Source organism: Nilaparvata lugens, chromosome X (genome assembly GCF_014356525.2).
Source record: "Nilaparvata lugens isolate BPH chromosome X, ASM1435652v1, whole genome shotgun sequence".
NCBI lineage: Eukaryota > Metazoa > Arthropoda > Insecta > Hemiptera > Delphacidae > Nilaparvata > Nilaparvata lugens.
Genome location: NC_052518.1, coordinates 79,614,534 through 79,631,741, shown reverse-complemented (window position 1 = coordinate 79,631,741; position 17,208 = coordinate 79,614,534). Strand labels below are relative to the sequence as shown.

Genomic DNA, 17,208 nt, shown 5'->3' with positions numbered 1-17,208 from the left:
TTCCCTATTATTCCAGATTGTTATATACTAAATTAAAATCTAAGCATACACTTTCTTCCATTCGAGAAACATACAGAATAGAATACTAGAACAATGTAGTCAATCTATTTGGAATTTTCATCAACTTGGATAGAGACGACATGATATTATGCGATATTATTCGAAAAATTTCATTTATTGAATGAATAGTAAAGTTTAAAACCCCCATGCTATGCTGGTAGGCCTGAATGATGAACTATAAAATTGAAATATTCAGAAACAATGATTGCAACTAAAATATTTTCTTTGTCATTATTTCCCAACTGCTAATATTTTAAGTCTCTTGTATGAAACTATCGCAATCATATACTACATAAAAAATGAAGATAATCAAATATGCTTCTAAAACACAAATTACTTACTATATATAAATGGAAATCATATGAGATATTTGTCAATTTAGCTACAGTCATTCTGTATATAGATATAGATCTGAATGTTAGTCTGGTACTCCGTTTATTTCGGTTTGAATGCAAAATCTGGAATTTCAAATTTTGCAGTTTCTTGTAGCGGATTCCTAAAGAAAATCCAAATAACTCTGTATGTAAGAGTTTGGGAACTCTGTACGCAAAGCTACAAACAATTTCTTAGATTTTTTATAGTTTGTTGCATTGACCAGCTCGACCAAAAGTATTCTACATCTGTTACTTCTGTTCAGAGGCAGTTCGAGAGAGATTGAAAGTGACGATAAAATCGCAGCAAAAAACCTATCGGCAAAAATTTGAGAATATTTTGTCACAGGATTTGTAGTGTTTCTTATGAGAATCAGAATTTATTTCAAAAAATTGTAAACATGTCCAGATGTAATGAAATTGATAAAAACGAGTCGAACATCTACGTTTAGGGAATTAATTCAGTTTGAGTAATTAAAATAGATGAGCTGAAAGTCTCACGTGAATAAATAAATTAATTAAATTGAGTACTTGGAGAAAAAATAATAATTGAAATTTATTAATTGAATTTGAAGTTGCGTAATAAGTTCATCTGATGTTACGCAGTCTGTTTTTCGGAAACTATATTTGTTAATACAAAAATGATGGTTCAGTTGGATTTATTTATCCTCTGCTAAATATTCTGTACTACGAAAAATGACGTGCATTAGGGAGGAAATGGGATAAAATGGGCTTACACAAATCAGATTGTAATAGAGTGATACACTCGACTGCCCTACACACGTGTCTATCAGGTTCGGGTTTGACCTTCTACTGCTTTGCCAAATCGTCCACTGTGTGAGTATGGGGCCTTTGAAGAAGAGCCTTCCTTCCGAAAAAAGCAGAAGCTTCGTTTTGTGGTGCCAGATAAGGAAGAGGCAACAGAGGAGGAGGAAGAGGAGGCGGAGGAGGAGAAGGTGGAGGACGAGTAGGAGTAGGAGAAGAAGATGATGATGAGGTCGACCGTGGACTAACACATACACACACACATTCAGGTCAAGGGACTTCTCGCACTCACTGATAGTGTAGTCCGCAACTGAGCGAAGCGCCCCTGATAGCATAAATTACGCCTAATTACAATCCTATTTCTATTCGGGAGATCCAAAAACTAAAGCCTTATATACCAAAGCACATAACGATGGAACCAACGATGTGAAACTTCACATCATGCTATGAAAGCTAGTTTCATGGAAGAACAAAACAACAAAGGAAAATAATTTCAATATTAACTCGTAACTGCGCTGCATATTACAGGTAGTATATTATACAGTACCAAGTATTTCACATTTAAGTCCAGGATTTCCAAGGATCTTAGTTGAGCAAAAGATTAAACCGAACTGAACTACGTTAACATTCTGTAAATAAAAAAACAATTCAGAATCAGTACAATGACATTGAATTTGGAATTAATTCTAGAGCAGTTACTTGGATTCAGGGTTCTAATTTTTCTACAATATTATTTTTCCAAGAAGTATTTTGTTGTGTTGCCCGAAAAAAAACATTCAAATTTACATTCATTTCTCATTTTATCAATAAAAAGATGAGAAAAAGAAAATAATCGAGCTATTAAATTTTTCTATCATTTCATATCTGCTCCATCTATAAATACATTTGGAAAAAATATTGTAGGCCCGAGAATAGAGAAGTTTACTTGCAAAAAGAAAAGCCGAAGGAATATAAATAAGAAGTTATAATCAAATCATAATGTTAGGAATAGAAAATTATGGGGGAGATGAAGTAGAATGAGAAAAAAAGAGTATTTTCTACACAAGGTATGAGAATGAGATAATTATCGGCGATGTAGAGGAGATGGAGAAAAAGGAAATGTGAATGGTGGAGAAAAAGCATGATATATCAGAGTACCAATCAACCAAGATAGATTTGCAAAATGGATTGAAACAAATCACCAAATGCCAACAGCCCTCTACCCCACTCACCACACATCGCAACTGTTAGTTTGCCTGAAGTTCTCCAAGTTACAATTGACTTTGATTCTAGTCACGCTGTAATGTTCTTGAACATGACTTAAAATGAAAAAGAATGAATGTATAACATAAAAACTCTGATGGAGGTAGACTCTTTCAGGGATTTAGTTGTCCTTTATAGTTGGGATTTCTCATTTAACAGCCATATTGACTTATTGTGTAATAGTTCCTATCAGCAAATGGGGTACATATTTTAAGAACATGTTCACCCTTCAATGATGTCTCACCGATCATATTCTTATATTCTTAAATTGTCTTTTTTCTTTAGGGATACTTTTGAATATAAATAAAAATATGAATAAACCTATTTATTTTCCAATCACTTGATAATGGCATTATATAGCCGAAACATATCGTGACTAAATAATATTAAAAAGGGTACTCAGATTTATATTTAACATAAATATATCTCAGAGTATGCCCATGAGATTTGGAGTCCTTATTGTAATGATCACATACTATAGGTTTAGAGCGCTTACAGAACAAATTCCTGAGATACATGTACTTATTGTCAATTTGACTATCCCTCAAATACCCTTAGAAAAGTGTTTCAAATAGAATAATTGAAATCAAGACGCGATATTAGATCCCTTATTCTCCTTCATAGTTTATTCAATAGTAAAATATTATCCACATATGCTTTCTAATTTTAATCAACCATAGCTCGACGTTTCACTTTTTGTTTTCTAGCGTCCCGATCCAGAACTGTGATTGGCTAATATTCTCCAATAAAATAGAATTCAGGGACTCATCATAATCGCTTGCATGAGCACCTGGACTTCTGGTTCTGTCATTGAAGGTTTCATGAAGTGTTGAACAATCTGACATGAGTTCTCTTTGTACATGGCAACTATTTAGTGCTGTGTTAAGGTGTGAACAGAACGAGTATGTCGATGCCAATCAACAGCTGTGCAATGATTAAAACATTCATAGTCTAGAGTAGTGTCACATTTCTATTTTATTTTGAAAATATTATTTGTAACGTCTCATTCGCTAGTTGATGTATTGTTTATACTGTTGTATAATTTGCTTCATACATACTGTTTTTTAAGTGATACATTTTTTTGCAATAATTAAAATTATAAACAGCGTTCTAAACAAACATTTTTGCTAAGAACCTTACTTAATTGGTCCCAGAATCGGAGTAATCCAGAAGTATGAGACTAATTTCATGTAAGGACCCTAAAGTCAGAGAGACCCCCAAATCTAGGAATTCTATAGCTGGAGGATGTGAAGAGAGCTCAGTCGAAGACTCCCTTGTAACTTCAAATCATACCCGAAGTTTAGGGACTACTGAAGAATCGTTGTTCCAAAATGGACTTCGTTTTGTACATACATTTTATTGAAATGATAGAGCAATTTTTTATCAAATATCACATGAGTTTAATATTTCATAATGGATAGTGATTTGGTTATGCTGGACAGGACCGCCCCGTGCAAACAATATAGGCTATATTTAAAACTTTCAATAACTACTTTACGAAAAATTTCTTGGAATTGAAAAAAGTTGATTCTATCTACCTATCTAACTGGAAATGCTTAATAAAATCAAAGTTTACAATAATAATTTGGTAGTTGTTCTCACCATAGAAACCATGAAGTGTAATCTTTGAGGCGAGGCAGCCTCTCCTCTACGAGTATAAACTACGGCGCACTCTAAATGTTCCCTGAAAATAGAATTTCACAATTATTATTATACAAATATTCCATTAATTTAGCAGTTACACATTCATCTTGAAACGAAACTATTTTTTTCTTCCAGTATTTTGCTTTAATGTTGCCATTTTGATAATAATAGGGGATAAATTGTAACATTAAAAAAAAGCTGTAGTGACAACTGACAGCTGTTAATTTAGTTTGACACATGTTACATTATGTTTTGTATCCAAGACAAATAAAGTTCAGTTTTGTATAAATGGCTCTCAAGTACAGTATTGAAGCATTTCTTCATGTTGTTAGAAAAATGGGACCAAAAAAGAGAAACCAATCAAGAAATGTAGAAGTTGAGAAATGAGAGCAAGAAGAGTTTCAAGGGTCGGTATCTCAATTTCAAGTTGCCACTCCAGAGCTTTCAATTTTCGGGAGCCTCAAGGATGGTCCAGATGGATCACAAGGTTTGAACGATTCAGAAGTGCTTCAAACTTGTCAAGTAAGTCTGAACGATGCCAGGTAGATTTACTTTTATATAGTCTTGGCGAAGAAGGAGAAGATTTATTGAAATCTTTTAGACTGACTGAGGAGGAAGCAGGTTGTTACGAGATAGTTAAAGGAGAATTTGAGGCATATTTTGATTTTAAAAAGGACCTAGTGTATGAAAGAGCAATTTTTTTTTAAATGGAGACAGTCAACAGGAGAACCAGTGGACTCATTTCTAAATGGTTTACATAAATTGGCTGGAGGATGCAATTTTGGAGATTTGCAGATAAATTAGAGACATGATTGATATTGGGGTTTTGGACAACAAGGTGTCAGAAAGATTACAGTTGGATGATTCTCTAACATTGGAAAGAGCAATAAGCAGGGTTTGGCAGGCGGAAAGTATCAAGAAATAGCAGGCAGTTGTTCGGGACCATGATTTGAAGGATGTCAATGTAGTAGCAAACAGTCAGAACGCCAAACCAACTAGTCAGTCCCTTAGATTTACAAATAATAGAAGTGGAAATGTTACAAATGTGGATTTTCACATGATCAGAATGGTAAGTGTCCAGCCTCAGCGAGTCATTGTTTTGAATGCAATGTAGTTGCTCATTTTGGTCATGTATGTAAGCAAGGACTAAAACCAAATATTAGGGAAGTAGAGACTGATAACCAAACACCTGTAGAATCCTACTTAGGAGAGCTGACGATAGATCAACTTCAATCCCAGGACCCATTGACAGTCTCAGCTATAATTGGCAAACATCAGGTAAATTTCAAGCTGGATACAGGAGCAGAAGTATCTGTCATTGGATCATTCCTATGCAAATCTTTAGGACTAGAGGTGAAACCTTATACCTTGCCTGTTCATGGAACAAACAGAACTTTTTTGCAGGTTGAAGGAGTTGCCACTGCCCAAAAAAAATAAAAGGAAAGTGAATAATAGAAGATTTGTATGTTTTATCTGATCAACATATTTCACTACTTAGTAGAAGCTAGAAGGGCTGTTTCAACTTTAAAATTACATCAGCAATGTGTTGAGTCCATAGAGCAAAATGATGTTGCTCCAAATGCATTATCAAGAAATCCAGTTGAAAATACAAAGAAATTTAACAAGAAATTTTTTGTAATAGTTTAATTGAGGCATTTCCTTGTAAAGATGTTAGAACAAATTAAGAATGAAAAACTACAGGATTCTGAGTGTAAGATGACAAAAGAATGCATTGTCACTGGTATTTGGAGCAAACATTTAAAAATTTTTAAATGTAGATCTGAACTCAATGTTACAAACGAATATCTCTTTAAAAGGGAGTAGACTGGTAATTCCCAGATCCCTAAGGAGTTGAGTTATTGAACAAAGTGCATGATGGTCACATGGGTCATACCAAGTGCAGGATGCAGGCCCGAGAATCAATATGGTGGCCTGGCATTTCTGATGATATCAACAATTCAGTTGCAAATCGTAGCAAATGTTTAGAGAAAAGAACTAACCACAGCGAGCCCCTTCACTACACACCCCTACCAAAAGGTCCATGGCAGTAATTCGGGGCAGACTTAGCTAAATGTCTAGGAAAGTGGTACTTGATACTACAGGACTACTTTTCAATGTTCATTGAGATTATTGAAATACAAAAACTAACTTCGGAGAGTGTTGTTTGATGTATGGCGAATGTTTTTGCTCGCTGTGGTATACTTTGTGTGGTTCGCACTGAAGGAGGTACGCAATTCACGCCTGACATTTTCAGAAAATTCTCCGAGCAATACAGTTTTGAGCACAGAACATCAAGTCCAAAAATTGCACAGTCAAATGGGGAAACTGAAAAACCAGTGGATATAGCGAAAAGGATCCTGACAAAATGTGAAGATTCAAACATTGGGTTCCTCTCATACTGAAGCACTCCATTAGAAAGTGGTCTAAGTCCAGCTGAGTTAATGTATGGAAGAAAAATCTGTACAACACTTCCGTCTTTGTCTAATTTCCAACCTACATCTCAAGAGAAAATCGGTGTTTTCAGAAGTAAAGACCTTCAGAGGAAAAGTACAATAAAATATACTGACGACAATAGAAATGGAGTTAGGACTTTGCCTGAATTGGCACAGGGAGAGAAAGTTTGGATTCCTGATATGAAGAGGTACGGAGCGGTGAAAGAAAAATTGTCTGATAAATCTTACAACAATAGGTCATATGATGGAGTGCTGAGAAGGAACCGAAGACATTTAGTTCCTGTGGAAAAAGGATGTAGTGATAGCTGACAGCTGTTAATTTAGTTTGACACATGTTAAATATGTTTTGAATGCAAGCCAAATAAAGTTCAGTTTTGTGTTTAAGGCTCTCAAGTATAGAAGCATTTCTTCAAAAGCTTTGAAAAAAAAATTCGTATAATTTTGTCTAAACAGTCATGTTAAGTTGTGAGAAGTTGACGACGGGATGCCGCCTTGTCTGATCTGCTATGGAGGAAGAGTTGATGGAAGATGGTTTTCAATTTGTGATGGCGTTGTGTTTGTGTTTTGTAGCAATGGCGAATAATCAACTGTTCTATGCAGCATTAGTCAAAACTTAATTACTTGTACTGGCCTAACTTTCTTGAAAAATGTCACACTGTCAATTCATATTCATAGACAATAGATACAATGCAGGTAAAAACAACAGGCATTCGCCCAAAACTGCTTTAAACCTTAATTTAGAATACACAGACTAGAGGTTATGTAAATATGATAACTTACTTCACATGCTATTTTGAGTCCAAAAAATGTATTTACTACAATAATTTTGAATTTTCAGATAAATTAATTTCAAAATACAAATCGAAACAAAAATCTTCTTTTACAATCACAAAAATTTCACTTAAATCCATAAATTATGTTCATGTTAAAATTCTAAAAATTCTAATATATAATTCATATAGTTTTTTAACAATGCTGTGTGATTTGTTTCTGCCACAACTGAGAAAACAACACATCAACCGATAATACTGTATGGTACAAAATCAAAGTTACAATTTTGTCCTCTCTAATTATTATTGGAATGGTATTATTGAAGGTACACACTACAAGGAAAAAAATTGGCCTTCGTTTAAAAATGAGTGTGTAACTACTATTTCGAATTATCCATACTTCTTTGCCAAACCCTGTATAATTATTTGTCTAGGAGCATTATCTTGTAATAAATTATTGTAAACTCAGTTGAAAACCATTAATAGCTTAAATAATTGCTTCAATTACCTACAACTGAACTAGACTTGCATCCTTTGTGACCCCATCTACCCACTCAGCCTTGGTTTTCCCAATGGCCTCTTTCCGCCTGGCTGCTCCACATATATTTTTTCAACAAACGAAAAAATCAACGACAACGAAAAACCAATGTTCAGAAAACTGTTGAAGAAAATAAACCCAACAAAAAGCCTGAAAAGGAGGAGCAGAAGGGATTGAACAACCAGCCTACAAAAGGAGCATTCAAGAGCAGCACCTCCTCTATCACAAATCCGAACAAGAGCTAATCTGAAGCCGTGACTTCAAAGAAGAAGGAAACACAACAAGAAAGTATGAGTGGTATCCTGAACATCATCTTGGAGAAGCTTATAAAACAGGAGTCGATGTTGACTGTATTAGAGAAAAGACTAAGTGAAATAGGAATAAACCAGTTATTCAATCTCTAAGAAGAAATGAGCCAGCAATTGAGAATAATGACATGGAATGCCAATGGCCTTCAACAGAGACAAGCAGAATTAGTAGCAGTACTTCAAATTAAGAAAATAGATATATGTTTAATCTGTGAGACTCACTTCACAACTTAGTCATACCTGAAATTCAGAGTCTACAAGTTGTATCATACTTCTCATCCCCAAAATAAAGCTAGAGGTGGAAGTGCAATAATAATCATAGAGGGTCTGAAGCATTATGAAAACTCACCTATTCAAACAGAGGAAATGCAAGTGACAACAGTTACAGTGGAAACTAGAAGATTTCAATTTATTGTAGCAGCCATTTACAGTCCTCCAAGACACAATATGACCAATAAAGTTTACAAGAATTTATTCGAACACCTAGGAAACAGATTCATCATAGGTGGGGATTTCAATGCAAAACATATAAGTTGGGGCTCAAGATTGAACTCTCAAAAAGGAAGACAGCTATTTCAAGCTATAAATGATAGGCAATGCTCAGTAATGTCATCAAATAGACCCACATATTGGCCAACTGATAGAAATAAATTACCAGATTTGATAGATTTCTTTGTAATCAGGAATTTATCATTGAACTACATGGAAATAGAAGATTGTGAAGACCTGAGCTCTGATCATACTGCATTGGTGGATTCACGGAGGATCGGCAGCCTTGATTGTGGGTTGATTTGGTTTGTGCTTTCCTCCCCTTCCCCCTCTCCCAAAGAGGCAAGATAACCTCTCTCCCTCACCCCTCCTTCATCCTCCCTGTTTATCTTTCAAACCAGCACTTCAAGAAGCGTTGTCGAGAAGTTAACATCGTTTTTCGTTTCATTCCGTGGCGTTCGAGCTGAACGCAATTACCTCGTTTCGTTTTGTGATATATGTGCAATATCATATAGGCCTACGCATAAAGACAGGATATCGTCAGCAGTAACTTCTACACACGAGATACAGTCCACTTCCTCGCCAGTTCCAAGGTTAGTGCAAATTAAAGACTTACTTTTGGGGTTGTCGACGTTTTCGTGAATTAAATCTTAACTGTACCCCAATCCATAGGTTTGGGGACAGGACGGGATTACCACATGGTCCACCAGGCCTGGGATATGTTCTATTTCCAAGAGATTTATTTTTCAATTTAAATTTCAATTAATTAATAGTAGAGTTACTTGTTGATACATGCACTGATATCCATGTTAAATCCAGCTACAAAGTTCCTTTCCAAATCTCCTTGTTTATCTAATCAGTTACTTAGTTACAATGGCAAGCCCACAAGCCTTGCTTACTATTCGTGTGAAGAAGAAAGAAACTTTGTTTAGCCGTGTTCAAGAAGCTTATGACTTGTTGAAGGACATCAATGATCCTAAAATTCAATCTCAATTTTTCATAAGAAGTATATCTATTGAAAATACTGTGAAAGAATATTCTGCACTCTTAGATGAAATCAATGGATTATCTATTCAAGTTGAACCTACTAAAGAACCTGAATATCATCACTTACCGTTATTGATAATTTATCCTGTGCAATAATAAATGCTCGTGATAAATTGAATCAAATGAAAAATGAGAAGCCGAAGGAGAAAAGTGAACCCTCACCTTCAACCTCTCAATCTCCCCGTTTGAACATGATATTACCTCCAACTGAAATAAAACCGTTTGATGGCTCTGATATTTCAGACTGGCCTAGATTCAAAAATATCTTTTCATCATTGATTGTGGATGATAAATATTATTCTCCTGTTCATAAATCTCATATTTTACATAATTTGTTGAAAGGCGAAGCAGCCAGAGTAGTGAAATCTTTTCAGATAAGTAGTGATTTTGATTTGGCATGGAAAACTCTATGCAAGCGTTATGAAAGTGATAGGGTGCTAGCTAACTACTACATAAATGAGATTTTGAAAACTAGTTCTATCCCATTTAAACCTTCGTTACAATCGCTTCAAGATTTTCTTGTTAAAGTAGGTGATAGTATTACCACTCTGAAATCGTTGAAAGTTCCTGATTTGGCTGATTATATCTTGTGCTCATTAGCTATTCGTCAATTAGACAAAATATCACGTGAATCGTTTGAGCTCGAGGTAGCTGATAAGAGCTTCCCTTCTTGTCAACAGTTGATTGATTTTGTGAATAAGAGAGTTAGATCTTATCAATTATCTGCATCTGATGTGCCGTATGTTAATGAACAAAAATCTATCGAAAAGCCGAAAAATAAGTCTTTTCAGAAAAAGGTTGTCTTATCCACACAGGCTGATAACAGCGTTCGAAATAAAAGCAGCTTAGTTACTTGTGAATTGAATGATAGTGCTGAAACAAAATGCTCATTTTGCAACTCAACGAATCAACGAATCGCTGTAAACCAATGCAAGTCTAAATTGTTGTGTTATTGTGGCCGTATGCATAATAAATTACTTCATTATCCTCGTAGTAGTGATAATAGCCGTTCAAATTCTCCTGTTGAAATTACAAGACCTGACAGTAAACCTAGCGCCGCAGTGCAGGATGGTTTCTCACAGCTTGGCGTTGTTGTCATTTGAGATGGGTGTCTGGCTTGGAAGTGTTTCGACCGCATTGCAGGATGACTATTAACGGTTGCCAGAAGATCAACAGCTGGGTCTTTTTCGTTATTTTACGTGATAGAGAAATTCTGATTACAGATTCGTTCTCAGCGACCCCAAGTTTAGCCTGAAGGCTCAGAATGTCAACAATGTTTTTAAATAATTAAAAATTATCATGAAAAGTCATTAATATGGTAGTACACCACGTTTCTGGAAACTTTTTACTGGTGACTGGAGTTATTATTGATTATAGGTAGCACAAAAATCAAAATAATCGTGAGAAAGAAAACTGCTGATGAACGCAAATAAGACCGTCACACCATTGTTCTATTGTCTCGGCTGCTTGGCTGAGCCGGGCTGGAGGGATCAAATAACCGACTGGATTGATCTTTCGTCTGTCCACCAGGCGGAACTACGCCGACCATTGCTGGGTGGAAGATGTTACTGCGGCCGCTCGCATTCCCACCAATGCTGCTATTATTTGCTGTCTCAGCGCCTAATCCGATTCAGCCAAGCATCCAGCCTGCACTGCGGAGCTAGGTTTATAGCTGCTTAGACCATTTTTTTCTAAGACGGATTAGTAAATTTGTTGCAAAATCAGTAGTAATAGAATCAGCTGTGACAGATCATTTTGCTACATGTATTATACTTCACACCCGAGAAAACAAAAGACCTGAACAATGGGAGGTAAAGTTAATACGTAACTGGTCCAATATCAACCTTTCTATATCTCATCAAAACTGGGATCACGTAACAGCTGTAACTGATCTAAACACATCCTCAATTAATTTTTTTTTTTACTTTTTGTGTAGTTGAGAAGTTGATATTGTGGTAATTATTCATATTGAATGAAAAAGACTAAGAAATATGCTTACATGTTTATGATAATTTTATCAGTACCTTACAAAATGTAATATCATCCAATACTGTTGAAGTTGTTAATAACGCAAAAAATTCGAGGCTGAAACCATGGATCACTTATAATTTGATTAAGTCAATCCGCAATAGAGACAAACTTAGAAAACAGTCACAAAATCAACCTTTCAACCTGGCTCTAAAAAATAGATATATACGGTATAGAAATGTCCTTCACTCAACTATAAAACGAGCTAAATTCACTTATTATAAAAATAAAATAGATACAGCGGGAGGAGACCCTCGAAAATTCTGGTCAGTTGTTAATGAGATTTCTGGTCAACCCACTCATAAAGATAAGTTTCCGGTTGACGCTTTCAATGCAGTGGCGGTTCTAGGCCTAGGCTGGGTAGGCGGCCGCCTACCCAGTTTTTATGAGATTTTTTTTTTAAATTTTTCATGTAAACCTAAAAATGTTAAATAAAAAAATAAATTTTGGAAGTATATTTAAATGTTTATAGTCATGAGTTATATTTTAGATGATTCAACAGAAAATTGTTTTTATTCTATTACTATGTCACATTTGCAGTGCGTGAACGCAGGGCTTTCTATGCTTAGAACGGGGAAAACATACCTCAGGTCTACAATGACAACACAACGTCTAACTAATCTTTCAATTTTATCTATTGAACGAGAGGAAAGTGAAAGGGGCTGATTAAGAACCCTGAAAAAATCTTAGAGGCGTTCAGCAATGTTGGGCAAAGAAGACTACAGTTGTAAATATGAAATGTATTACTCTATGTTCTAAATAATGTTAAAGTGTAATAAACCGTTGATTTCATGAATACTAAAATGTGTATTTATTTCAGAAATTTCCTTCGATATTCCAAATAAATAGCCTATGAAATTGAAATATTATTTGAGAGAATGATTAAAACAGCAAAATTATGGTTGGCCTATTAGCAAAATAGTGTCGAATTGAACAATTAAATATGAGTATTAACAATTTTTATATTTATTAATACATCTTCATTTAATACCTATATGCTTTGACGTCTTTTTTACATGAATTACTTAAGTAGCCCTACCCTAGGTCTATGAATAGACCTACAGTATGATAAGTTTTGCCTACCCAGTTTTTTATGTCTAGAACCGCCACTGTTTCAATGACGGCAACCCTGCTCCTCCCCCAAAGGTGGAAGATATTTCTAATGATTTCAATAGATTTTTTGCCTCTGTGGGGGCGCGTCTGGCTGCGGTGATCCAACCCTCTGGTCCATCTGAGGTGAGGGACTCTGACTACGCTACCGGTGCCATGTTTGAGCTTCGTCCTGTTGCTGAGCATGAATTGCTGACTGTGGTGGGCAGCATGAGGGGGCGTTCTGCGCCGGGTTGGGATTCAATTCCGACTCAGCTGTTGAAGGATAATGTGCATGGGCTGCTCATCCCGCTTTTACACATAATTAATCTCAGTATTTCCTCTGGCAGTTTTCCGGAGTCTTGCAAATTGGCTAAAGTTATACCTATATACAAATCTGGCTCGAAATCAATTATAAGTAACTTCCGGCCAATTTCCCTTCTGATTGCTCTAGCTAAAATAATTGAGAAATGCGTGAAAATCCAAGTCAATAACTACTTAGACAACAACAATATCATTTCTAACAACCAGTACGGCTTTAGAACATCTAAAAACACATCTGATGCTCTTTTTGAAATTAACAAGTATGTTACCACACAATTTAGCAATAAACAAGTTCTAATTTCTTTTCTGGATTTAGCCAAGGCCTTTGATCCAATAGATAGGAATATACTTTTTGCAAAACTTGAAGCAATTGGCTTCAAGAATCTCACCTTAAGATGGTTTAGAAGCTATTTTGAAGATAGAACACAGAGAATATCATTAAATGGCACAGACAGTGATTCTATTGCAGTTGATTATGGAGTGGTGCAGGGGAGTACCTTGGGCCCCCTACTTTTCCTCATTTACATCAATAACATATCCAGGTTGCACCTACATGGTCAATTATTCCTCTTTGCCGATGACACGGCACTTGTGTCTACAGGCTGCACATGGACTGAAACATTCAATAATGCTTCCTCTGATCTCCTTAAACATGGACTGAAACATTCAATAATGCTTCCTCTGATCTCCTTAAACTAAAAAATTGGTTTGACAACAATGTGTTGTCAATTAATATTTCGAAATCCAAGTGTCTACCTATATTCCTTCGTAATAGCCCCGGGCCCAGGGTGCTCAGGATGCATTCATGTGGTGACCCATTCTCCAATGACTGTAACTGTCCTGAGATAGAACAAGTCTTAACTCACAAATATCTTGGCATAGTATTCGACCACAAGTTGAGTTGGGTGGCCCATGTGCAGTACCTCAGGCAGAGGTTGCATAAAATGAATTATGCTTTTGCATAGCTGGGAAGGTTCCTGAGTCCTGGACACTGTCGTTCTGTCTACTATGCATATGTGCAGACATTGCTTGAGTATGGCATCTTGGCGTGGGGCGGTGCCTCCTTGGGTGTCCTGCGTCCTGTCGCGGTCTCACAGAGAGCACTTATTAAAACACTATTGGCCAAAAATCATAGATATCCAACACATTTACTTTTCCAAGAATTCCCTGTATTAAATATAAAACAATTATTTATAAAAAATTTACTTGTCTTTATAAAAAAAAGTAACTTTGTCTTCAATGAAATTCAACATTATTATCCCACTAGAAACAGATTGCATATAAATATTCAATTTCCCCATTTAAGTAATTCAATTCAACTTGGAAACTGTTTTCATTTAGCCCATTGGCTTTACCGTAATGTACCGGCCGAGATTTCAACTACTGAGGGGGTTAGCGTTGCCATCTACAAGCGGAGAGTGACCGGGTGGCTGCTCTGCATCGGTTCAGATGCTGCGGAGGCTCTTCTACATTCTCCATATAGATGAATATTTCTAGTTCTGAACACAGAATAACATTCAAATATTACACACAGTACCACGCTAATAAAGCTATATTACTCCCAACTCAGCCCTTTAAACGCCATCGAGCTGACACTTTTATTTTATTTATTTATTGTTTTTTTTTTCTATCTATAGTTTTAAAATGTATTATTAAAATAAACTCTCTTATTATTCTTTCAAATTTATTTATTATTCATAGTTTGTAATTTATTCTATTATTGCTAGTGTTTGCCCTCTGTCTGATAATTTGCGACTCCTCCCTGCACACAGACAAATCATCCAGGCAGGGAGAATTTATTCATGTAATTTATAACACTTTTATATTTTGTGAATATGTAATATTTTATGAATAAAACAATTTGAATTTGAATTTGAATTTGAATTTGAATTTGTTCGTTATCAGGAGTCTACTGATAACATCTCTAAAGTTGCTTTGAAATCAAAATCCGTTGATTCGATCACTCAAACTGATAGCACTATGAATGTTATTGTGGATTCAAATTCTTCTAAGCATTGTGGTATCACTGATAATGTTATTGATAAGTCATCAATTGTTAGTTTAATTCCTAAAACGAGTGTTGTTCTAGGTACTGCTCAAGCAGTTATTAAAAATTCATCTGGTTCGTTTATTGTTGTTCGTTTAATGATTGATTCTGGTAGTACTGCTAATTTCATCACAAAAGATCTTGTTATGAAACTTGGTTTATCTGTTCATGATTGTCAACAAAATTTCTCTGGTTTGAACTCCTCGAGTGTAGGGAATTCTTCTGGTGTTGTGAAATGTTTGTTGAAACCTAAGGGCTCAAATCACCCTCGTTCAGAAGCTGAGGCTTATGTGATTGATAAAATAGTTGGTTCATTGCCCCCTATTTATCTCAGTTCAAAAGTGCAAAATGAGTTGAAAAAATTCAACCTTGCTGATCCTGTGTTCTATGAACAACGTTCCGTTGATCTTCTATTGGGATGTCAGTTATTCAACAAAATATTACATCATCATAGTCAAGTCTCATCTAGTGAAGAGTGTTCATTTTGCGTGATTCCTACCGTGTTTGGTGACATTATTTTGGGTGAATTTCCAAATCATTCCGGTCTTCTTAATCAGTCATTGACTGCATTAATGACGTGTCCCACCTCTGAGAACTCGTTGAATAATTTGGTTCATAAGTTTTGGGAAAGTGAAGAAATTCCTAATCATAAATTTCCTAGTCCCGATGATGAGTTTTGTGAGAAACATTTTGCTGAAACTCACATGCGTGATACTGAAGGAAGATATGTTGTTCGTCTCCCTTTCAAAGTTGACACTAATCAACTCAAGTTTCATGAATCTCATGATGTTGCTTTAAATCGTTTTCTGTCATTGGAGCGTCATATGCTGCGTGATGCTTGTTTGAAATCTGATTGCGTATCATTTATGGAAGAGTATCTTCTTTTGGATCATATGGAAGTTGCTAAAAAACCAGGTAAATATTTTATTCCTTATTTTTGTGTATTCAATCCGTCATCACCTACAACAGAGGTTCGTGTTGTATTTGATGGGTCTGCAAAAAAGAGTCACATTTCGTTGAATCAAGTTCTTCATTCAGGTCCAAAATTGTTAAATGACATATGTGATGTGTTAACTAGATTCAGACTTCACTCATTCGTATTCACGTGTGATGTTACAAAAATGTATCATGCTATCCTCATTGATGAAGAAGATCGTTCTTTCCTTCACATATTGTTTCGTAAAGATCCTTCTGATGATATTGTTTATGAGCTCAAAACAATCACATATGGTTTGAAACCGTCTGGTTTTCTTGCTCAAGGTGCTCTCATTCAATTGGCGAAAGATGAAGGAGATAAATTTCCGTTGGCAGCAGCAGCTATTTGTGATGATATATATCATGACGATTTTCTCACAGGCGCTAATTCGTTGGAAGAAATCTGTGAAATAAAATCACAACTTTGTAATCTTCTAAACTGTGCTCATATCAAGTTGAATAAATGGAGCAGTAATTCTCCTGAGTTCTTGGATTTGATTCGTTCTGAAAACACTCAAGTACCACTTCATATCAGTGATGAGCCTAATTCAAATGTGAAAGTTCTTGGCATAATGTGGAACCCAACTACTGATTGTTTTCATATTAAAGTCTCCATTCCAGAGTTTCGAAAGAAAAACTCTAAGCACACTGTTCTGTCCGTTATCACGCATCTGTATGACCCTTTCGGTTTTATAGCTCCAGTAATATTCAAAATGAAATGTTTTTTACAAGAGCTGTGGAAGTTGGACATCGATAGGGATATGCCAATTCCTGTTGACTACAACGATTGCTGGAACGAGCTGATGAGAGAGCTTCCTGCTCTAAGTTCAATTTCAATTCCTCGATGCGTTTATGGCGATGCTTTTTCTTGTCAAATACTTGGGTTTTCCGACGCATTGCAGAAAGGAATCTGTGCTTGTATCTTCTTGAGAGTTGTGTCGTCAGAATCTACAGTGAAATGCTTCCTGTTGAAAGCTAAAACTAGAGTTGCGTCGTTGAAAACTCTGTCTATTCCTCGATTAGAGCTTCAAGCTGCGTTGTTGCTTTCGCGATTGTAT

General features: G+C 35.7%; 1 protein-coding gene across 4 annotated transcripts in view; it reads right to left on the bottom strand.

The window, feature by feature from the left end:
- Positions 1-17,208, bottom strand: part of LOC111060139 (Krueppel-like factor 3) — a 131,037-nt gene that overhangs the window by 95,342 nt on the left and 18,487 nt on the right. Inside the window, exon 2 of one of the 4 annotated variants that reach the window (XM_022347790.2) lies at positions 4,041-4,122. The exons of the other annotated variants lie outside the window; for them this stretch is intronic. Coding sequence (XP_022203482.1) covers positions 4,041-4,052 — 12 coding nt within the window. The 5' untranslated portion in view covers positions 4,053-4,122. The remainder of the gene's footprint in view (positions 1-4,040; positions 4,123-17,208) is intronic. 4 annotated transcript variants of the gene reach the window in all.